A 24,013-nucleotide genomic window follows, 5' to 3' on the forward strand; every position below is an offset into this window, starting at 1 on the left:
ATTTAAATATTTGGTATTATTAGACAATATTAGTATTGATTGTGGTTATGCTTTAGTATTGATTGTGGTTATGCTTTAGTATTGATTGTGGTTATGCTTTAGTATTGATTGTGGTTATGCTTTAATTTTGAAGAAGGGTTGGTTCTTGTTATATTTTTCTAAGTGAATTTTACCATGTTAAATAATGGTTAGAGTCTTGAAAATTTGGATATTTTTACATGCTAGCTTACAAGAAGGTATCAACGTAATGTAATGTTAACGGCCCAGTTTTCACCCGGTATAATTGTGGCCCGAAAGTGTATTGGTTTCATCGGGTCTAGGACCGGGTTCGGGTCTAATAAATAGACCTGGTGTATATTTCGGGCCGGGTCTGGGTCACATCAAACCCGACTTCACCCGACCCATGTGCACCCCTACTTGTTTGTGCATTAATTGGGAGTGCCTATGTGAATTAGTATGTCTAATTGTTATACTTGCTACCTACATTACTTGTACTCTAATTGAGTTTGCCATTGTCTGTTTGTTTGTCTATGTGATTCCACTGGAGTTTGGAGGACTAGAGGAAGGTGAAGGATTAAGGGTTTTAGTTAGAGTTTAGTTAAGTTTAGGAGACTTAGAGAACCACCCCTGTTTATGGTTTCCGTTCTAAATCTTTATGTTTTATAATCTGAGTGTTGGAGTTCTAGGATTGCCTCTGGCTTTCCCGGGACCTTATATCTTATTTATGTGGGCATCGTTACCATGTTGAGAACCTCTAGTTCTCACCCATACATATTTTGTGGTTTTCAGATGCATGACATGAGACACCTCGCTGAGGTATACTGGGATCTTCAGACAGCGAAGATCGTTTGTGCTTTTGGGACTTTATTTGGTTTTGATGTATATATGTAGATATTTATTATCTCCACTATATGTATATTATGCTTTATCCCTCTTAGAGGTTGGCTTTGAGAAACAGGTTCTTAAAACAGTATTTTGGGTATTTTGGTTCCTGGTGTATATATGTATATATGTATATATGTATATATGCTCTGGCTGGTTTCAACTTCGCGAGCCGGGTCAGAAGCTTTGGTATCTATATCTTTGAAATTCTTTTCCTATGTATATATGTATATGTCACTTTGCACTATTCTCATCTAGTTTACGTTTATCGATTACGCGAGTGATGCGCTTTTTTGTTTAATGCTATTTGTTGATCTTTCCTTCAAAAGACTCCTAGATAAAACCCTTTTTCACCTATATTATATATGATTTTATTTTTAGAGGTCGTAATACCTCGTCGCCTCAGTTTTATGATTATAGCATAAGACTCTGTATAGTAGGGTGTTACAGGATATGGTTATGGTGCATCTCTATAGTGAGGAAGGAATATGAAACTACGAAACCAGCAAAATGAGATCATTTTAATTCTGCTAGTAGCGCTGGAAGGTAATTATGTGGTACTAGGAGATTTTAATGCTATAGTAGACTATCATGAAAAGGAGGGTGGCAAGATAAAACTGATTTTGTCTATTGATAACTTCAATATTTTTATCAATTTGGGTGGAATGGCAGATTTGAATTTTGAAGGAAGAAAATTCACTTGAAGTAACACTCGGTCTTGAGAGGGCTTGATTTAGGAGAATTCAGATAGATATCTAGCCAGAACAAGTTGGTTAAAAACATACCCGACAACAGGGATTATTCATCTGAATGATCTAGGTTTTGATCATAAACCACTACTCTTGATTATATATTCAGAGCAGAAAAAAGTGAAGAGGCGCTTCAGGTTTCAGGAGAAATAGTGTGAGGATAAAGAAATGAACCTGATATTTAAAAATAGGTGGAATGGTTTGTTGGCTCTCCAATGATCTAGCTCTTTACAAAGCTAAACTGGTGCATGCATCATTGAGTGAAATGGCAAAGGAGTAAAAGTAGTAAGTTTTTGTTGCAAATCCAAGACCTTAAACAAAAAATTGAGGAGGAAAAAAAATAAAGGTAGTAACAAACACAATTCAAGTTATGAGGATGGAGGAGGGGTTAGCGGAGGCTTATTTGAAAGAAGAGAGGTATTGGCCAGAAAAAACAAGAGTGTAGTGGCTCAAATTGGGTGACCAAAATACCAATCTCTTTTTTTGCAAAGACTTAAATTAGAAATAGGCATAACCGGATCCAGAAATTTGAAGATAAAGATGGAATGGTGTACCCGATCTAGAGAGAATAGACCAGATTGTCTAGAATTTTTTCGAGTCTCTCTTTGATTTGGTTGATGCAGCTAATCCTACAGTTTTTATATCTACCATAAGAAAAAAGGTCACTAGTCAAGACAATTGGAGGCTTACGAGACCAGTAAGTACATCAGAAATCAAGAGAGTTGTATTTTCAATAAATTCTTTTTCAGCTTTGGGAAAAGATGATTTTGCTACTAAATTTTTCCAATTTCTCTGAAGCACTATTAAATTAAGCATGATATAATTAACGCAACAATAATCTTCTCTCAACCATACACATTTGTTTGATCCCCCTAAATTCTTAATGCTTTGACAATGGCTCAAGTAAGACCGATTAGTCTCATTTTGATTTTTTTGTAAGATAATTTCGAAGATTATGGTGTATAAAATGTAGTCTATTATAAATAAAGTGATAAGTGATAACTAAAGTGCATTAATAAAAAGAAGGCTTATTAATGACAATGTTTTAGTTGTTCATAAATACATACATTTTTTAAAAAATAAAAAATTTGAAAATTGTGATATAGCTCTAAAATTAGATATAAGTAAAATTTATGACTGAGTGGAGTGGAGCTTTCTTTGGAAGGAGATAAAACAATTGAATTTTTGTGATCAGTGGATAAGGTGACTAAAAAAATGTATAACTACAATGTCTTATTTCGTTATTGTGAATGGTTAACCTAAAAGTTTGTTTAAACATACAAGAGGTCTTCGATCAAGAGATCCTCTTTGGTTCACCAAATTTGTTTTGCTTAGAATTTTATTAAAAAAAANNNNTTATTCTTTTGTTTTTATTTTAATGTATTGGCTGTTTCACATGTATATATGGTTATTCTCTCTCTCCCCCCCCCTTCCTTTCTCTCTTTTCTCTGTTCTCACGGCGAACACCACAAAGTCACAAACGAATTGAAAATTAATATCATTTCTTTTCTTTCTTATTTTTCATTAACGGGAATGCTATGTTATAAGTCTCAAGAAATCAATACTTGAAAAAAGAATCTTATATCGGAGGACCCTGCCACAATACATACCAATACATACCCGGATTCGATTGCCGGCTGGTGCAATTAAGCTTCTTGTTTTCTCCTGTTTGATCTTTAGTTCTTTACAATAACTAGATAGAGAAACAACAATGCAATGCCCCACAAATATCCTTTTAATGTCCATCACCCTTTTCAACCAATGTTAAATGTCACAAATCTTATTAATAAGATCTACGAGCCATCACCATTTACATGAGGCCCTAATACGTAGATATTGTGACTTTTTAAGGGGCAGCAACCTATGACCAAAAAGGGGCAGCAACCAATTATTTTCTGCGTCTGAGTCCTAAATGAAAATCTCCACATTTTCTTAATAAAGAATCACTATATTATGCAGCTTCTGCAAACCCTATACTTTGATTACCAAAGTCAAACACAGTGTGATATTTCCCTAAGAAAATATCTCCAAGAACCCTGCACATCATGCATTATTACTGTCACACACTTGAAAAGTGATAGAGAAAAATGTGAGCAGCAGGCTCAATTTTTTGCATTGATTTAGAAGCAACATAAAACATTAACCATATAAAACGTTGATAAAATAAATTATGGAATTACCATAGGGGACCTTGCGGTGGCGGCACATCTAGAGCAACAAAGCCACCATAGCAGACGCTAGAACTTCCTTCTTCAACTCTAAGGACATACTATTAAGGGGGGAAAAACAGCAAAAGACAAAAGCCAAAAAATAAACTAACTAAATAAGGAATACTGAAAATGTGGAAGATAAAGAAACAATAACCAAATACGGATTGCATTAAAGAACTTTAAAGTATGCATTTTACCAGACATTTTCTGTGAAAGGAAAAAGAAGCAAAAATGGGCAATGAGCCGGGTATCTCGAATAAATACAATTAACATTCTCACTTTTGTAGTGCCAAAACAGAAATGAAGGTAAAAAAATCATGTTGATCTAATAATAATAATAATAATAATAATAAAATAATTGCAAGACTCAAACCTGTTGTGGAGAAAGAGGAAAGGATCTGTTTCCAATTGTGAATGATATATGCGGCATAGCAGCAATACTATTACAATCTACAAATACTTGTCCCTCTGGACTTGGGAGCTTCTCACACAGCTTTTTTACAAATTGAAATTGACAAAATGGGAAAGATTGTAAGTCTAAGAACTATATATAAATAAGACAATTAATCTATACCGGTGTATCATAAGAACAGCAACCTCATCCACATATTTTAGTATTTTCTCCTTCAGATTACTTTGCTTGAGCTGAACTTGTATCCAGAAGACAATCATATCGCAAAAAGTACAAAATGGGCTCTCCTTGGAAGTTGAACCATCCAGATTTTCGTCATGCACCACTGTTTCGATAACATTACTGCATTTCAAAGTTAGCCAGATTTTATTAGAATTCAGAAGCAAAACAAAGGAACAAGTAGTCATGTAATAAAATTAGGGAAAAAAAATTGTACTCCTTTTGATATTTGTCATGCGAACAGAGTCCAATGTTGGCACATAAAATTTCAGGATTTAGCTGCTGAGACATAAGGTGTGTAATGGATGATTAAATTTTAGGTAAAACTATGTATAACATTGTAAGAGTATTAGGGGAAAGGACAAAAAACAAACCCCGGAGATTAATGCATCCCATATCTTATCACCATAGTTGTGGATAATGCTTTTACACTCAAGACTCACATATCCTTGTGCTCCAATGGCATGGTTAATTTGAGTTACAACAGTCTGCAGATCGATGAACTAGGTAACTAACTAGTAAGAAAAAGATGCCAAAGTAAAAGGAAAAAGAAAAAGATGCATTAAAATACAAAAAATACTATGTCTGATATCATACAGTTGGACCAGCAATTGAAGAGATTCCTGAATCCACAATTGCAGCACAGCTACCCTCACATAACCCTACAATGTTTTCATAGAATTTTCCATTTGTCATTCAGAGCTACGATCGCAATACAATAGCACATAATCGCAGTCAAAACATTAATGCTACCCAAAATTGAACCAAAAGATGCATTAATAGTTTTAGTTCTTGAATAGCCTTCCTAAAAAAGTTAGCAATAGATAGGTAACTTACTAATAAGATGCAATGCTTAGTAACTATTATAATATCTTGAAACATAGTATTCATGTCCAATCATAAACATAAGAAATAGTGAAACAAACAATGCATATAGCTTAAATATCTTGCTAGAAATCATAGAAATGTAAGAGAACCTGTTGATCTATTTGCAAGTAGAACATCTCCAACATCAATCTGAAGGTACAAGAGAAAAAGTTAATATTGACATGGTTGATGAGGAGTATTAGAGATGAAGTTCTAAATCTGGAATTAACCTGCCAGTAACCCTTTTGAGATATTGGAACATAAGTGTGTTCACCTCTAAAGTGTCTCGAGTTAATACCACCAAAGACAATCTCACCCCCTATCTCTGCCATTGGATCTTTATTTAGCCAAAGAGAGAAAACATTTTGATATATGTACCCTTGATCTATCATATTGTACCTGTATTCATAGAACTAATCACTCTTTTGAAGAATCGTACTTTAAACTAGTCACACCACTAATCATGCAATATTGTTTAATAACTATATGATAAGAGGAAAATGAAGAAATAGGTGAATTATTGAAACACTCAAATAAACAAATAAAGTTACCACACTGGTGTGATTTCTCCAATTGAAATATCTTTGAATCCAAGTCCAAGTATCCCATCATAATGCAAAGCTAAAAGGGCCAATGATCCTTCCTTTGTAATTTCAGCGAATACCTGCAGAATGGAAAGTACCCATCTGTCGATGCAACTAAGAAAGCATATGAAACTTAACAATACTGTTTGAAATAAAATAAAATAAAGAGGGTAAAATACTGACTTGCTCTTTGATGATGATATCCCCAACTTTTACAACATCTTGGCTGAAGAATCCATAAATGGATCCATGGCCATAAGGGATTTTGCAAGATGTGCCTAGATAATTTTCCCAATCAGTTCAACACCAACTTTAGAAACTGAGTTTCACAAAACAAACCTTCTGTTTGTACTTTGTACATATAAAACCAAACAGAAGCATGTCAAAAAGAAAAACATTACGATACATCATCAAATATCAAAATAATCCAAAGATACCTACCAATTTCAGTATAGGTGCTAGATATCTTTGACTTGTACTTGGAATGAAAATAGCAAGGAATCTGCATTGCAGTCACATTTATTTCTAAAATAAGTTCAATCTGAGAAACTAGCATTGTTCCCAAACCCATTATGTGAGGAAGAGTTTGTTTTTCATGTAAAGTTATCAAACTCTCGAGCAACCTCAAACTTTCACGAGTTTATGAGTTTAGATTCTCAAATCGAGTTTATGTTTTTCTTGTAAACTCATAGCTGAGTTTCTCGATTCGAAATTACCTAAGCTCCACGAGTTTAGATGAACTCTCGAGTTTGATTACATTTGCTCTATTGTAGTCTTAAAAACATCCGAAAACATTAAAAAAGGATAATTCAATTAAAAAGTTTTGCTAACTAGAGCAGGGCAATTCTTAAAGAGTCAAACAAAAATGTCTAACTTTTCAATGCAATAAACATGTCAAACTCTTCAGAATTATTTCCAATTTTGGCTCCTTAAGCAGAACTGGATAGCAAAACCTTAACTAACTAACCATGCTAACTGTCCATAAAATCAGCCAACAGTGTAGAATACGAGTTAAACTATACATGTATTTATACATAAATATATGATAACTGATTTTTGGTGTGCACGTTACATTTCTGTTAACTAACTTACAGAAAAGATGCATTTGGAAGAAGGGACCCATAGGTTTGAGCTTCCAGTGTCAAACACAACATTGAAGTATTGTGGAGGTGAACCTATACTAATTTCCCCAAAATACTGTGAATCAAGATAATTCTTAAGATACACAACATTAGGAGTTGAATCTGTTTTAACGTCACTCCCTAAATCTCCGGCATTAGAAACCTTCTTGATTCTCGCAGCACTAAGACTCTGACGGTCCAAATTCCTCTTTCTTAGATTATACCTAACCAAACCATCATCACTAGAATCTGTAGAAGCCAAAGAGAATCTTAATCTTCCACACCAAACACACATCAGAGAAATGAAAACCAGCACATACTTGAAATTGAAACCCATGATTACAAGTCATCTGGTTCAACATGACAAAAACAGTTTCAGTTAGTTTCTAATCAGACTAAAGAGGTCAAAGGTTCATAGTGAACTACTAATTAAGCTAAATACTAGAAAATTAGAGTTAATAAGTAACGATTAAGGTGTATTAGTAATAATAATAATAAGCATAAAGGTGAAATTACAAACCTGGTGAAGTGATGATGGTGATTAGTATTATGTATTATGTATTATTCATTCCAAATTAAATTGGACAATCCATATTGCTATTGGCTATTGCTCTTTCACCTTTTTTATTCTTGTACGCCTCGTAAGCACGGTCAGAACTCAGAACTCACAAACGTTAAGACTTGGGAAAAATATTTGTATACTTACAAATAGAATAAACTACTATAGTACTATTCTACTTAGAATAGTTAAAACGTTCATAATTTTTTTTTTTTACAAATAAGCGAAATTAATTTCGTTCGTTTATAAATGCATTTATGTGTTCTAATTTTTTTTTTAAACTCATACTTTATTCTACTAAATATCTATCTTTGTATTTCAGTATTTCCTTTTTCTTCTTTTGTAGTTGTTTGTTCATCATGTTTAAAAATAAAATGTTGGAAACTTATAATATAAGAAATTTGAAAACAGAAAAAAAAAACTTGTTTCATGTCAAATTTAGATATCAAATACAGGTATTTATATTGAACTATACTCTATAAAATATAAACACTGAATAACTATTACTAATCAATTATTCATGTACATATTTATATTTATAATTTTATAAAGGAAAAGTCTAGGGACCAGCAACTTTGTTAAATTCTGGCCAGCATGTAACCAGCAAAAAAAAGTGAGCTATTGAATGAAATTTCACACCCATCTCACACCATTAAAACCATCATTGATAGTTATTTGATAGCTACAAACCACAAAGTTACTTGCCCCCTAACATTCCTCTTTTATAAATAATATAATTAAATTTGATTCACACTTAAAATCAAACTTATATAAGCAAAATTAATCTACACTCATAATCAAACATTATAAAAATATAATTAAACTAAACTTATGTTACAATTAAAAACGAATAAAAGTATAACAATATAATTGTAACTGATTTTTGTGTTTTTAAAAGTTGGTTATGCTGGTATAAGAAAAATTTGATTATAGTATTATTAAATTTTGATTCTTTTTACATAAAAATTTATTATTTTGATAGTTCATAATTTGTCAAAAAATTTATAAAGCAAACATATAAAGATATAAAATATATAGTGATTGCTTTTTTCATATCATAAAGTATTTTTTATTTACATAATATTGCTCTCATAGTTATTAGCATGCTAAATACTTCTTAAACAATGGTTTAAAATGAGATATTTAGAAGATTTTAAAAAATTAGTTTAAATAGTTTAAAAATATTTTATTTAGTATTATTAATTATTATTAATAATTATATAAGTTTACATATACTAAATCTATAACTATAATTTTTATATATAAAAAGTTATAAATATTAAATTTAAAAAATAACTTTAATTATTGTCTATCTGTATTTAGAGAGTATTTATTTGCAGCACGGTGCTAAGAGGATCGGAAGTTGCTTTCTTTTTAGAAACTTACGCATGAGTTCCACTAACCAAAATTCCGGAAGGTTACCAATTTGGCACATGTTAATGAATTCTACTTGGATTCAGTCTTCTCTTCTCCTTTTGTATTGTATTCTATATTTCTATTTACTTCTTGGATTCTAGTTTCTGCATTATCCAGTATCAAAAGATTTTATATATATAAATTAAATAATTTTTTATTTATGATTTAAAACTTTAGTAACCGAATAATAAAAAGAATTTTATATGCTTTAAGTTGAATAATTAAGTTTATTAACTTTATTTCATGATTATAAGGGAAATTGATTTTTTTATTATCTCTAATTATTGAATTGAAGTATTAATTTAAAAATAAATTTTAAGTTGATAATTAAATAATATTTTTATAGATATTATTATTGGATTAAATTTGGAATTTTGTTTAATTAGGGTTAAGATTGTGTTTTGGGGATTTAGGGTTTAGGTGCTGTTGTTGTTTCCGTGGGGGTTGTTGTTGTCACTGTCGCAATGAATTGAAAGAAAAGGGAATTATCACGATAAGTTACGTGGACTCAACTAACTGAGGTAGGGGTTTTTCTTAAAATCTATTTTACATTATAGAGTTGTGATAAATAGATATTGATGCAAAAAGATATACTTCTGTGATTATATTTGTCTTGTGGATGTGATGGTTTGTTGGACTGGATTATCGGGTGTTTGATTGCGTGAGTGGTGTATGGTTGTTGATAAAAATCGGTTTAAAATGTTATTTACTTGATTATTATGAAAGGTGGATTTTCTTGGTTTTGGAGTTTACTTGGTAATATAAATGAATCGATTTTGGAAATAATTTGATATATGAAAATAAATTGATTCTAGGAGCGGTTTGATTTTGAGTTGGTCTGATTTTTAATAAATGATTTAATATTTGAGCTGATTTGATTTTAAAAAGAGTTTTATTGTTGGAATTGGTTTAATTTGAAAATAATTTGATATTGGAACTAGTTCAGCTTTGGAAAATGTTTGGGATTTGAAAAATGTTTGAGAAATGATTGGATGGGACCCGAAAAGGGTGGCAGTGTCCGAGTTTTAGAAGAGATGCTGCCGAAATTTTATAAAATTGAAAGCTTTATTTGGAGTAATTAATGAAAAAGATTTGTTTTTAAACCTTATATGTTTTAAGATTGATTTATTTATCAAAGAAAGAATTATGTTTTGAATTGGGATTGTTAATGGACGGAATGAAAAGAAGGATTATGAGGATTTTCTTTGAAATATGGTTTTTGAATGAATTTGAAAATGAGAGATTGATAAATGATTATGATGTTGAGAAAGTTGAGAATGTTGATATATCGATTGAGAATGTTGAGATATGATCTTTGAATTATTCATATGGCTTATGAATTTGAATTATCTGAGACACGAGGTTCCCTGGATAAAGTACCATGGCTTGCCACTACGTGTACCATGTTGAAAATTTGATACTCTGTTGACCCTACAACGTAAGTGTGATCGGGCACTATATAAATTCTCGGGAATGTAACCCCATTGAGCAATATTAATTATTTGAAAAAAAACTATGCATAGACTCTTGGAGATGCACGTCGGGGGGACAGTCTAAGTATTTTCAAACTTGTCGGGTTGGCTAGATAACCGACAGATGAGCCTCATCAGCCATAGGACAAGCATACATCATATGCATTTGTATACTTTGCTTGGGTTTGAACGTGTTGGTGTGCCTATTTGTTAAACTGTTCTTAACTGCTACCTGAACTATTTGATGTAACTGCTATCTAAACCTGTGTTTTCCTTGTCTGTCTTGCCTGTGTTTGTCCTAGCGTGCCACATTTGAGAATGAACTTTGGTGCTGAATTATTTGATTGTGTGGTTGGTTTCTGATTGAGATTTTCTTATAAGAAAGGAAAGGTTTCGAATTTCTGAAAGATTAAACATTGTTTCTTTGAAAAGGTTTTGAACGATTACCTATTAGTTTTTAAAAGATTCATAAGGCAATGATAATCACTGAGTTTGAAAACAGTTTTCTTATTAAATATCTTCTTATGACAACTTTAAAACTCCATAGTAAGACCGTGTGGTTAGGTTCTCACCCCCTACAGCTTTACCTTTTCAGGAACCAGATGAAGAAGCATTAAGAGGAGTTATACTACGTTTGGTTTATATGTTGTCGTATTAATTAGACTATTTTCTTCCCTCGTCTTTGTTATTACAATTTTGTAAGAGGGATAGGAGTTGTATGTTTTATATATATTATGTAAGAAGTCTTGTATATGAATCCATGCCTGCTTGTTTTTTTAAGATAAAATATTTATTTTAGTCTCTAATATTAAATTTTAATTTCATTCATAATGTTTAAAATATCTTATTTTTATTTTAAATATTTTATTTTATTATATTTTAATTTTTTGGTTAAAATTATTTTTTGAAAATATCTTTTTTCTATTATTATTATTGTCTTAGTTTTCTTATTCCTATACTATATTCGGTAAAATTTTAAGATTTTTTTAATCTCCCATGTAAATCATTAAAAAAGAGAGTCGAAAGCGCAAAAAATATACCTAAATTCACTTTTAAATTGAATGCTTTACAACAAAACATATTTTATATTTCGGTAGTATCTATTTGGTCCATTTGGTTTTAAATACCAATGACTTAATACTTTTAAGTAAGTAATGAGATGAGCCTCAAATGTTATTGTTTTTTATGGATTTAATCTTTTCACTCATAGCACCAATAAATAATATCCCACATAAAATGAGATAATTTTTTCAATGAGATACTAAGGGATAAATATTGTTTTGGTCCCTAATGTTGATGGTCAGAATCAAAACCGTCCTGATGTAATTTTTGATTTAGAATCGTCTTTAATGTTGCATTTCATTTTAAAATCGTCATTTCTAATAAATTTTTTTTCTACATGATAAAAATACCATTTTTTTCCACCATTTCATTCTTCTTGTTCTTCTTCTTCTTTCAGGAGAATTGTTCTTCTTCTTCCATTAACAAATTCTTCAATTACATATTCAGAACAATTTCAGAAGAACAAATTCTTCTTCCATTAACAAAACTCAAAATTTCAAAATTTTAAATACAGTTAACAAAATTCAATTACAAGAATTAAAAATACCCAAATTCATCTTCAATTACAAAAATAAAAAATCTATAAATTTAGAAAAATAAGAAATAGATTAGGAAACAAGAACAGATTAGGAAAATAAGAAACAAGAACAAAATAAGAAACAAGAACAAGAAATAAGAACAGATTAGGAAAATCCAGAACAAGAACAAGAACAGATTAGGAAAATCCAAAACAACATCAAATTCAATAGCAAAATAAAAAATAGAAGAATCAAAAACAGATGCAACAGATGCAGAAAAATAAGCAAATTCAATAGCAAAATTCAACAAATGCATAAGAAGAAGCAAAATTCAGATGCAACAGCAAAAACAGATGCAGAAAAAACAAATTTAACAGCAAAATTCAATAGCAAATTTTTTCAGCAAAAACAACAAATTCAACGACAAAATTCAACAGCAAAATCAGAAACAAATGCAGAAAAAGAAGCAGATGCAGAAGCCGAAGCAGAAGAAGAAGCCGAAGAAGAAGTAGATGCAGATGCAGAAGAAGAAGCAGATGCGAAAGCCGAAGCAGACTCACTCGCGCATCTCCTCTCTTCGCTGTTCTGCTTCCCCGACGGCAGCTCGTGGGCGAATCAACGGTGACGGCTCAGCGGCGTGGTCTCCCTCCAAGGCCCGATGACAACGCGATGGCGGCGGTGAGCCCTAGCAACGCTGGCATCTCCTTTCCCTCTTCTCTTCTCCCCCTGTCGCAGCCCCTCCTCATTTCTTCTTTCTTTCTTTCTTTTGGGTTTCCTGACGGCGACGGCGGCTCCAAGCTTCGCCGCAGCATCTCCTTTCCCTCTTCTCTTCTCCCCCTGTCGCAGCCCCTCTCTCATTTCTTCTTTCTTTCTTTCTTTTGGGTTTCCTAATGGTGATGGCGACTTCAAGTTTCGCCGCCGACGCCGTCCTCCCTCCGCCCTTCCCACTCTCCCTTTCCCTTTTCCTCCCCCCCTTTTCCCTTTTCCTTTTCCTTTCTCCCCTCCCCTGGCGTTCTCTTCTTCTTTTTTTTTTTAATTTTACTTATTTTTTATTTATTTAAATAGGGATATTTTTGTAATAAAATAAAAAATTTTATTAAAAATGACAATTTTAATACGAAATAAAACATTAAGGATGACTCTAAATAAAAAATTATATTAAGGACGATTTCAATTCTGACTCTCAATGTTAGGGAACAAAACAATACTTATCCCATATACTAAATGACATTTGTTCTTACATTGAAATGTTGAGTTTTTCATTAGAATAATCTATTGACTATTTTTTCCTTCTAAACTCAATATCCTCAAATAACTATTAACTTTCTATCCAAATATATATCTTAAACTAATACCGCTAAAATAGTGCAATATTAAGCAAAAATTTAAAACTTTATAAAAAATTTAAAATGCAATTTTCAATGTTCTTTTTCGTAGTGATTGTGATAATAAAGTAGGAGTGGTTATACTTAACTTAAAATGAGGTAGAACTATGATATCATCAAAGAAAAATTAGTAGTTGAAGTAAATTTAGGATTATTATAAAAAAAATACTTGTAGAAACATATATTTGAATTTGTAAATAACAATAAATTTATTTATTTCTAGTTGAACAAGAATTACAAAATTTGTTAAAGTAATTGGTTTTCGAATTCACTTATGCTTTATGAATCTGTGGGATTGCTTTCAGTTTCTCTTGTTGTTTCTGAATTCGTTGCAATACTGTTTTATTTTTTAACTAGTCTCTGTTTTCTTGTTCTCTTAGCTGGTGGTGTTTTATCGGATTCGGATTCAGATTCGGAAAAAGTGTCATCTTCCGAAGAAGAATCCAGATCAACAATTTTCTTTTCTTCTTTCTTTTCTTTTCCTTTCTCTTTCCCCTTCAAAAAAGTTAGTTTCTTCTCCACCTTCTCTTTTTTTGTTTTTTTCTCCTTTATTTGATTTCTATACAGAAGTCTATAAAACACAAACTTATTTAGTTAGTAGAGTATTTTAAAATCATCTGAAATGAGAAAATACGCTAACAATCGGTGAATCAAAATGAGCAGAAACACTGCACCATTCATGTGCTGAATAATACGTGATAAATATTCAATCATAAAGAAAAATATTTCTGCATGCACAAGGACTCAACTGAACACACTAAAAATCAAGTGAATCAAAATTACAAACTCCACTGAGCCGAACAATATACATGTGCTGAATAAAATGTGATAAACATTTAATCATCAAGAAAAATATTTCTGCATGTACAAGGATTCAAATGAACACACTAACAATCTAGTGAATCAAATTAGAAACTCCACTAGATAGAAAGAAAATAAGAACACATTTCATTCAAAGCCCTAGTTACGCGAAAAAAATGGAATAAGAATAAGTCGATCTACTAAATGAAGCAACTCAATCCAATAAACTTAAAATGCAACTAGGAGAAATAAATTAATTATAACCTAAAACACAACCTTATTTAGTTAGCATACTATTTTAGAAGCATCTAAAAACAAAATTTCAGGGGGAAATTTTTGTTTAATTTACCATTATATCCGTTGCTTCCTGAGAAATCTGGTCGAGCATCATCTTCTTTGTCCAGTGGGCCACCCACGGTGGTGGGAGAGCATCAAGTCCATCCAAGCGAGGGAACTTATTTTTATGGAAATAAATTAGCATCAAAACAAAAACACAGCCGTCGACGGGCTGTTTCTTTCCCTTTCTCTTGTTTTTTATTCCCTTCCTCAAGGAGCTGAGCACATGATTTGTCCAATCCCATTGTCGGATGTTGTCCACTCGAAGGGCAGGCGGCTTATGGATCGGGGAGGCCATGCTTACCGTCGTTGGTAGCAAGAAGCACTTCTATACGAAGACGACAAAAGTCTTCTAGAATTTTTTCCGATTCTCCTCCCCTTCAACACTCATATCCAGGACAGACTTTGTCAAAGACGCCAACGTAATACATTTTAGGCTGTCAATTATTGTCTTGTCTGCCTCATTCAGGCTGTCATACTCAACCTTTTCAGGAAAACAATTCCCTACAATATTTTAATAGCAACAAATCAGCTAAAAAGACTCAGTTTAATTTTTTGTACCCTAATGAACCGAAATTAAAGAAAACAATGAACCGAAAATAAGCAGAAAGTGAAAAGTGTATTACCGCCGTGGTTTATGCCCAGCGCAGCTGCTATTTTGCCAGGTGTTATGTATATTTTTCCATGGAGAGTTTTCAAGCATCCATGATAGTCATCATAGCAATCAATCAATTCTCTCAAGAGACTGTGAGAGACGTTCATTTCCGGGACATGTGTCAGCGCACCGAATCCCATTTCTTCAACAATATCTTTTTTTTCCTAACTCATTTCCTTGAACACCTTCGCTATTGCCTTTGTTTGTCATCTGCAATCGTGAGTTTTCTGCAAGGTTTCAAAACAGAATGTCACGATATATTTATAATACAAAATAGATTTTATTCGAATGAAAGCGGATAAATATATTTAATATGCTTACGTTATAGTGCGGCTTCTCCTTCTTTGTCACTATTGTCATCTTCATTTTGCTGTAAGGACAAAAAAATTTGGTCAATACTTCACTCAATACATCGACAAGCACAAGCATGCATATCTTAATCAAGTGAATGAAATTTCCCATCCCACTGAACCAAACTTCCTTAATGCACTGAATAAAACATGATAAATAATGAAATAGCTAGAAAAGAATTTCTGCATGCAAAAGAAGCTAGCTAAATATACTAATAATCAAGTGAATCAAAATTAGCAACTCCACTGAACTGAACACAATTCATGTTTTGAATAAAATGTGATAAACATTCAATTAGCAAGAAAATCACTTTTGCATGTAAAAGGACCCAACTGAACACACTAACAATCAAGTGAATCAAAATTAGCAACACCATTGAACTGAACAAAATTCATATTTTGAATAAAATGTGATAAACATTCAATAAGCAAGAAAATCATTTTTGCATGCAAAAGGACCCAACTGAACACACTAACAATCAAGGAAATGAAAATGGCCAACTCCACTTAACTGAACGCCATTCATGTGCTGAATAAAACGTAATAGACATTCAATCATCAAGAAAAATATTTATGCATGCAAAAGGACTCAATTGAACACACTAACAATCAAGTGAATGAAAATAACCAACTCCACTGAACCGAACGTCATTCATGTGCTGAATAAAACGTGATAGACATTCAATCATCAAGAAAAATATTTCTGCATGCGAAAGGACTCAACTTAACACATTAAGAACAAATGAATGAAAATGAATAACTCCACTGAACCGAGCAACATTCAAGTGTTGAATAAAACGTTATAAACATTCAATCATCAAGAATAGTATTTCTCCATGCAAAAGAAGTCAACTGAACATACTAACAATCAAGTGAATCAAAATTAGCAACTCCACTGAACTGAATGAAAATAAGAATACATTTCATTCCAAGCCCTAGTTACGCTGTAAAAATGGAATCAGAATACGTCGATCTACTAAACGAAGCAACTCAATCCAGTAAACCTAAAATGCAACTAGGAGAAATGCGAGATTGCAAAATTTTAAATGAACGGTAGTTTTTCTCATACCTTTGTCAGTCTCTGTTGCTATTTTCGTTCGTTTTTTCTTCTTCTTTTCGAAATCTTCTCTCGATTCTTCTCCAGTAACGGTTTCCACAGAGAACACGAGTGAAGTTTGAGTGATTTTGAGAGAGATTTGAAGAGAAGGAACGGTTTCAATATTGAAGAAGAATGAACGTTTTTTCATAATGAAGAATGAAGTAGCGGTTTCATGTGTGTTGGGCACGTGAAAGTCATGTTTCATTTAATGAAATTGAGTTTATTTTGGTATTAGGCCAGCTTGGATAGACTTGGATTAAAAATTATATGAATGTGTAACATGACCGAACAAAATCACTTATTTATAAACTATTTTTAATATAAGTATTTATTATTTAAATTTTTTTTAAATTTAATTAAATTATTTATCCCTATGAAAAGAAAAATCGGTATAACACGGCCGGGTTGAGTTAGAGTCTCACCCACCATCCACTCGTGAGTCGTGACTCACTCATTCCCAACCGATTTTCACATCCACTGCCACCGCCCGAACGATTCCAACGCCGGCCAACCGTCACCCTCTCCGGCAACTCTTTCGTCACCGGAATACTTCGAGAATCGGTGGGTCCTCTCGGATCTAGATCGTTTTCGCCGGCTTTCATCTAGGTTTCTTTTTTTCTTCTTTACCGCTTTCTACGATTTAGCTTCTTCGTCTTTATTTCCACTTAAGGTTTCATGATTCCCTTTTTTAAAAAAGAATAAAAAGAAATTTGTGATTTTTGAGGTTTACGAAAACCTTCAGTTACTGTTGCTCTTTTTGCTGTTCAATTGCTTTAACTAGGTTATAAATATAATCTGATTATTGATGATTGAGCTCTGGAATTAGCCGTTAACTAAGAGTAAGAACGTGGTTTACGAGATAACATTGAAAGGGGATTCTTGATGCCAAATTCTGCAAGCGAATTTCTAATATTTATGTGTGTATATATACGTAATAGGGATCAGGGGCTAATGTTTATAACTTAAAAGACTTTAAATTTGAAGAAAAGAGAAAATTTGATTTTTCAAATAATAGGAAATGGTATCTAGCTCTTACCAATAGGGAATTCATTCCTTTTTTTTCTCTCAAGTTTATGTATAATAACTAATATATTAAACTGGCTTTTTTTTCCTTTTTTTTCTTCTCTCTCTCTCAAGTTACTATGTATGTCGGCAATTTTACAACATTGCTTTACTGTTTGATGTCAACATTTCATATGAGATTTCATGCAGAAACTTTTATCAAATTATGGACGGCTTAGAGCTAAATAGTAAACGCTGAATTATGATTTATTTGAAAATGGGAGATGGTAGATAGCTCTTCCCTGCCCCCTTGAGTCGATTGGCTAAATTAGAGACAAACACAAGGATACGATTCCGATATCAACTTTATTCATATATTTTGAAAAGAATCAATGAGCTCACTACCTTTCTAATGATTCAATCCTTAAGTGTTATAGTTTCACATTGTTCCTAGTTTCTTGGCAGATAAATATGCTTAATAGTTTGCATTATCCAAAGGTGCCAACCAGCAATCCAACATGTAATACTTGCAATCTCTAGAAAAGATTGCAAATAGTCTTAATACGGTGAATAAGTTATACAATTGATCTAAAAACATAGATATCCTAGATAGTTTTAGTTTTATACTTGCATGATGTGGCGACTACTTCCTTGGTTTATTTTCAAAGATAAAAAAAAATTATGTTACACTGGTTTAAAGCTCTAATATTTTGGCGGCTAACTCTATTTGCTATACATCACAATTGTTGGAACAGGGAAGGCTCTTACATTACTATGTCATAGTTTTGGTTTGTTATGTGCCTAATACTAGGCACTCGACCACTCATGCATATGTAACTGGAATTGTAACAGCTCCATTTTGTATATAATGCCTCCATTACGCTCCAGTGGATTTGTTGATCCCGGTTGGGATCATGGTATTGCCCAAGATGAGCGGAAAAAGAAGGTTAGATGCAATTATTGTGGGAAAATAGTTAGTGGTGGCATATACAGATTAAAGCAGCATTTAGCCCGAGTTTCTGGTGAAGTAACATATTGTGAAAAGGCTCCTGAGGAAGTCTACTTAAGAATGAAGGAAAACCTGGAAGGGTGTCGATCCAACAAGAAACAGAAGCACATTGATGCTCAAGCATATATGAATTTTCAGTCTAATGATGATGAAGATGATGAAGAGCAAATTGAGTGTAGAAGCAAAGGGAAGCAGTTGATGGATGATAGAAGTGTATCTATAAACTTTACACCTCTTCGTTCATTAGGATATGTTGACCCAGGGTGGGAACATGGTGTTGCTCAAGATGAGAGAAAGAAGAAAGTGAAATGCAACTATTGTGAGAAAATTGTTAGTGGAGGTATTAATCGGTTTAAACAGCATCTGGCTAGAATTCCTGGAGAGGTAGCACCTTGTAAAAATGCTCCTGAAGAAGTTTATCTTAAGATTAAAGAGAATATGAAATGGCATCGCACTGGAAGGAGACATAGGCAACCTGAGGCTAAGGAGTTGATTCCTTTCTATGCAAAATCAGTTGATGATGATGATGATGATGATGGTGATGAAGAAGATGAATATGAGCAGATGGAAGATGCTTTGCATCATGTGAACAAGGAAACATTGATTGATGTTGATAACAGATTGTCTAAAGACTTTAGGAAGACCTTCAAGGCAATGCCGCCAAGTACTGGTCCTGAACCTGTATTGAGAAGATCTAGGTTGGATAACATATACCTGAAACTGCCCAAGAATCAGCCTCCTCAAGCTTTCAATCAAGTCAAAGTTAAGGCTGGGCCCACTAAAAAATTGCGCAAGGAAGTCATTTCTACAATTTGCAAGTTCTTTTACCATGCTGGGATTCCTTTACAGGCTGCAGACTCCTTATATTTTCATAAAATGCTTGAAGTTGTTGGTCAATATGGACAGGGACTGGTATGTCCACCAAGCCAACTTATGTCTGGTCGCTTTTTGCAGGAGGAAATAGATTCCATTAGGAATTATCTCGTCGAATACAAGGCTTCCTGGGCAATTACTGGTTGTTCTGTAATGGCAGATAGTTGGAGAGATGTACAGGGAAGGACAATTATTAACTTTCTTGTTTCTTGTCCTCATGGCGTATACTTTGTTTCTTCAGTTGATGCTACTAATGTAGTAGAAGATGCACCAAATCTATTCAAGCTTCTGGACAAGGTGGTGGAGGAAATAGGTGAGGAAAATGTGGTGCAGGTAAAATGTTTTTTCTCTTATTCTTGTAGCATCCTCCTCCATCATAAATACCACCATGTAACTGTCATTAGTTATTTTGCAATAGAAACCACAACTGGAAAATAGAAAAGATGGAAGAATGATATGGAAGAATGAATCTGGAGATAGAGAGAAAATTAGCAAAATAAGAGTGAGCTTCTGAGCACTATAGCAGCTCAGACTCTTCTAAGCCTAGCCCAAATGTTTGCCTACCTCCTACTCTCGTTGCACCCTTACAAATAATACACTTTAAACACTGCTGGGAATTTGGCTCTAACATTTTGTCTTCCTTATCCCCTTGTCATGTAGGTCATAACTGAAAATACTCCCAACTATAAAGCTGCTGGGAAAATGCTTGAAGAGAAGCGAAGGAATTTATTTTGGACTCCTTGTGCCACTTATTGTATTAATCGAATTCTAGAAGATTTTATGAAGATAAGATGTGTGGAAGAGTGCATTGAAAAAGGCCAGAAAATTACAAAACTAATATACAATCAAATATGGTTGTTAAATCTTATGAAAAATGAATTTACTGAGGGGCAGGAGCTTTTAAACACAGCTGGGACACAGTATGCCTCTAGCTTTGCTACATTGCGGAGCTTGTTGGATCATAGAGTTGGGCTCAAAAGAATGTTTCTATCAAACAAATGGATTTCATCCAGGTTCTCCAGGACAAATGAGGGGAAAGAGGTGGAAAAAATTGTCTTGAATGTCACGTTTTGGAAGAAAATGCAGTATGTTAGAAAGTCAGTAGATCCCATCATGCATGTACTTCAAAAGGTTTGTAGTGGTGAGAGCTTCTCAATGCCATACATATATAATGACATGTACCGAGCAAAACTTGCAATCAAATCTGTTAATGGTGATGATGCACGTAAATATGAACCATTCTGGAAGGTGATAGACAATCATTGTAACTCTCTGTTTTGTCACCCACTTTACTTGGCTGCGTACTTCTTGAATCCCTCCTACAGGTATCGGCAAGATTTTGTGGCGGTATGTGAAAAATATTGAATGTTTCCTAGTTTTATAAAATTTTCAAATTTTATTCAACTTCTCTCCTGAAGCACATGTTTGATATACGACTGTAGCATTCTGAGGTAGTCCGGGGGCTCAATGAATGTATTGTTCGGCTAGAGCCAGACAATATGAGACGGATATCTGCATCAATGCAGGTAAGAGGTTATTAGAGACTGCTACAAGATACTTGTATTATTAGATATATTTATTAATCTAGGACAAAGTGATGTCATTTCCAGATTGCTCATTATAATTCTGCACAAGATGACTTTGGAACTGAATTGGCAATTAGCACAAGAACAGATCTTGAACCAGGTAAAAACTGCTGGGTTGCTGCTAAATGTAACGTATACTCGGTTTCTGGTTACATTGCCTGTAGGTGCATAGACTCATTTGGTGATAAATTTGAATTGATTCTTTTCCCGTTTTTCATGTCACTAGCTGCGTGGTGGCAACAACATGGAATAAGCTGCATAGAGTTGCAAAGAATAGCTGTGCGCATATTAAGTCAGACATGCTCAACCTTTGTGCGTGAGCATGAGTGGAGTATATATGATCAGATATACAGTAAAAGTCAAAATCGTCTAACACAGAAGAAACTGAATGACCTTATCTACGTGCACTACAACTTGCGACTTAGAGAATCCCAATTAAGAAAAAGGTCTAGGGACTCGAGGTCAACCTCTGTTGACAATGTTCTGCTAGAGCACTTACTCAAGGATTGGATAACGGACACCAATATACAAAGCTCTGATGTTGATAAGGTACTACAGCTTTCTGCTCTCTTGAATTTGAATGTATGATGTGAAGCATCAGTTTTTGCAATAGATGAGTAATGCTGTGCCTTTTTTATTGTAACTTGAATTCAAAGGGCATTCTAACCCAGTTAATTAATTACGTCTCATTGGTCAAATACTCGAATGTTTGAATTAAAATTTGAAACCGAGGTTGTCTCTACTGAGTTTTTAATTTTTGTTTGTTTGTTTGTGCAGAACATCTTTGATGGAATTGAACACGATGATCAATATGAAAATGATTTAATTGATTATGATGATGGAGCTGCACGATCTTTGAAGGGATCGCTTGAGCTGGAAACTATGGCTGATTTAGCAGTAGGATCACCAGATGTAGACCATGCTAACATTAATGCTGCCACTGACAATGACTCTGATCTTAATTATTTTGATGATGATTTGAGCGAGTAATTAGTGACAAATCAAGATGATCATCCTGGTCTATAAATTATTTTAACCCTTGTAGAGAAATCATTTTAGATTGAATGCAATCTTTTTGGTTTTAGAATCATATAATATGATTAGTAAGTCCTAGCATGTTGCTAATCTCAACCAATGGTATTGCTGCACGTCCATGATGAAATATGGCTTTGTACCATGTACGAGATATACACTTGTAATTATTTTGTATTCATTGCGAAACGAGACGAAACAGGGATGATAGAAAGAGAAAAAGGGTACGGATTTGGTGGGCAACCTATGTTTTATCACCAAAGCGCCCAAAACAATTTTGACGCACCAGTGCGCTGAAAAAGAATTGTATGTAAATATACTTTTTCTTTGGGTTTATTCGGTTATAATTTTCAAGAAATGGGTGTTTTCATAATTTTCTTTATCTTCTCCCTTCTTGTTTTACTCAGTTTTTCTCTATCTTCCACCTAACAGTTGCAGGTTAACCTCCTAACCTCCATTTTCGCCTCTCAATTTTTCTGCATCTAAAGTCCGAAATCACAAAATTAAGTGTCGTTGTGTGGCCCTGTGGCCTGTGGGTCTTGACTGGTGAACTAGTGGTGGCTGGTAGTAGTGTAAGGTGGCTCTACCTCTGTCTCTGGTCTTTGCGTTCTGGATCAAGCTGAATCTTCTCTTCTCCATGGACAAAATCCTTCTCAACCCCAAAATTAAGCGGATTGGTTTTACATTTTTTTAGTTGTAATCTGCTTTTAAAAATAGAGGATAAATATCTGTTATCTTATAAAATTGTGACTTTCTTGTCCTTGCTTGTGAATCTGCTGAGAGGTTTTGTTGATTGCATGTTCGAATTACTGATTCAAATAATGTCTCGCAGGAAGCCTCTCCAAAGATTACACCAAACATTAGCATGCCAAAGGAATCTGAGTCACATGATGCTCTAGTTACACTTTGCATTTCAAATAAATATGCCAATGTTAATTCTTCTTCTTCGGCCACTGTTGAAATTCCAGTTTTTCTGCCCTGCCCGTGTGGTCTGGATGACACTTCACTAGTTCCCCAGAAGGTTGGAAATAATGATTTCTTAGCAAGTGATGACGGAAGGGAGCTAGTGGATCCTGTATCTAATAATTCACCTACTTTAGTGACTGTTCCAAAGAATATCTTTGTGCACAAGAATAATATATTAGAATAGGTTGTATTCAAATATACTCGTCTCTTCCACACATGTAACAATGAAATTCGTATAACATATATTCAATTATATATTTCATTATTTAATTTATATAATCCAATATGTTCTTATTTTTGATATTTTATTGTTTCGAATATAGTGCACAAATATTCACTGCACTTTCGAATATGTTTTCTTATATTCGAATATATGGGAAGTCATAATGTGTACTATAAATTAAAGAATTAAAAATGTTTAATGTTTAAAGAAAAGAGAGAAGAGAATGTTCCATTCCAACTTAAGAGTAATTTCAATGATTTTCTATCTCATAAGTAGGATGCTGATTTTGCAATTTAGAGATTTTGGCTTGTTCTGTGTGTTTACGGAATGATAGGGAAGCACAGCATATTGGCTTGTTGACAATCATGACTTGATTTTTCAAATAAATTAAAATTTTGACAAGTTAATTAGTATTAGATTTTAGGGAATTGATCCTCTCAATTTTTTTTTTAAAAATTAAGGGAATAAAGTGTGATTTTTTACCATTAATTTTATAAGTGGAATCAAGAATAAATATGAGGAGAGAATAATAAAGGATTAAAGATTATACTTTACATCCTCAAATTTTTTCAAACAATTGAGAGGATCTATTTTCGAATTTTAACTTCTACCACTTACTTTTAAA

The 24,013-nt window shown here is 33.2% G+C and overlaps 2 protein-coding genes across 5 annotated transcripts; one reads left to right on the forward strand and one right to left on the reverse strand.

Annotated features, from left to right (window-relative positions):
• Nucleotides 3,176-7,730, reverse strand: LOC107630571 (cyprosin). Of its 2 annotated transcripts, none has more exons than XM_016333759.2 (14): nt 7,565-7,730; nt 7,016-7,394; nt 6,365-6,425; nt 6,107-6,201; nt 5,891-6,003; nt 5,570-5,738; nt 5,450-5,489; nt 5,070-5,134; nt 4,847-4,960; nt 4,690-4,754; nt 4,439-4,595; nt 4,215-4,334; nt 3,812-3,900; nt 3,176-3,667 (listed from the first exon to the last, which is right to left on the reverse strand). In XM_016333759.2, the coding sequence occupies exons 2-14, from the start codon at nt 7,379-7,381 to the stop codon at nt 3,583-3,585; spliced, it is 1,539 nt and encodes a 512-aa protein (XP_016189245.1). In that variant the 5' UTR covers nt 7,382-7,394; nt 7,565-7,730; the 3' UTR covers nt 3,176-3,582. The 2 variants fall into 2 exon arrangements, with proteins under 2 accessions (XP_016189245.1, XP_016189246.1); XM_016333760.2 differs by having other exon boundaries at nt 4,690-4,751; nt 7,565-7,729.
• On the forward strand, nt 17,073-22,577 carry LOC107630570. Of its 3 annotated transcripts, none has more exons than XM_016333756.2 (7): nt 17,073-17,297; nt 18,453-19,914; nt 20,242-20,928; nt 21,024-21,107; nt 21,192-21,267; nt 21,394-21,716; nt 21,945-22,577. In XM_016333756.2, exons 2-7 carry the CDS (start codon nt 18,568-18,570, stop codon nt 22,155-22,157), a joined length of 2,730 nt encoding a protein of 909 aa, XP_016189242.1. In that variant the 5' UTR covers nt 17,073-17,297; nt 18,453-18,567; the 3' UTR covers nt 22,158-22,577. The 3 variants fall into 3 exon arrangements, with proteins under 3 accessions (XP_016189242.1, XP_016189241.1, XP_016189244.1); XM_016333755.2 differs by having other exon boundaries at nt 17,078-17,303; nt 18,455-19,914; XM_016333758.2 differs by having other exon boundaries at nt 17,078-17,258; nt 18,455-19,914.

The sequence above is a fragment of the Arachis ipaensis genome, chromosome B03 (assembly GCF_000816755.2).
Source record: "Arachis ipaensis cultivar K30076 chromosome B03, Araip1.1, whole genome shotgun sequence".
In the NCBI taxonomy this organism is placed as follows: domain Eukaryota; kingdom Viridiplantae; phylum Streptophyta; class Magnoliopsida; order Fabales; family Fabaceae; genus Arachis; species Arachis ipaensis.

What these genes read in the sequence shown, in the direction of transcription:
- LOC107630571 (XM_016333759.2), bottom strand. Translation starts at nt 7,381, where the DNA reads ATGGGTTTCAATTTCAAGTATGTGCTGGTTTTCATTTCTCTGATGTGT. An exon ending in CTCAAAAGGGTTACTGGCAG is followed by an intron (nt 5,490 to 5,569) that starts GTTAATTCCAGA and finishes TTGTACCTTCAG; the next exon opens with ATTGATGTTGGAGATGTTCT. An exon ending in CTTCAATTGCTGGTCCAACT is followed by an intron (nt 4,961 to 5,069) that starts GTATGATATCAG and finishes ATCGATCTGCAG; the next exon opens with ACTGTTGTAACTCAAATTAA.
- LOC107630570 (XM_016333756.2), top strand. Translation starts at nt 18,568, where the DNA reads ATGCCTCCATTACGCTCCAGTGGATTTGTTGATCCCGGTTGGGATCAT. An exon ending in GTGAGGAAAATGTGGTGCAG is followed by an intron (nt 19,915 to 20,241) that starts GTAAAATGTTTT and finishes CTTGTCATGTAG; the next exon opens with GTCATAACTGAAAATACTCC. An exon ending in ATCGGCAAGATTTTGTGGCG is followed by an intron (nt 20,929 to 21,023) that starts GTATGTGAAAAA and finishes ATACGACTGTAG; the next exon opens with CATTCTGAGGTAGTCCGGGG.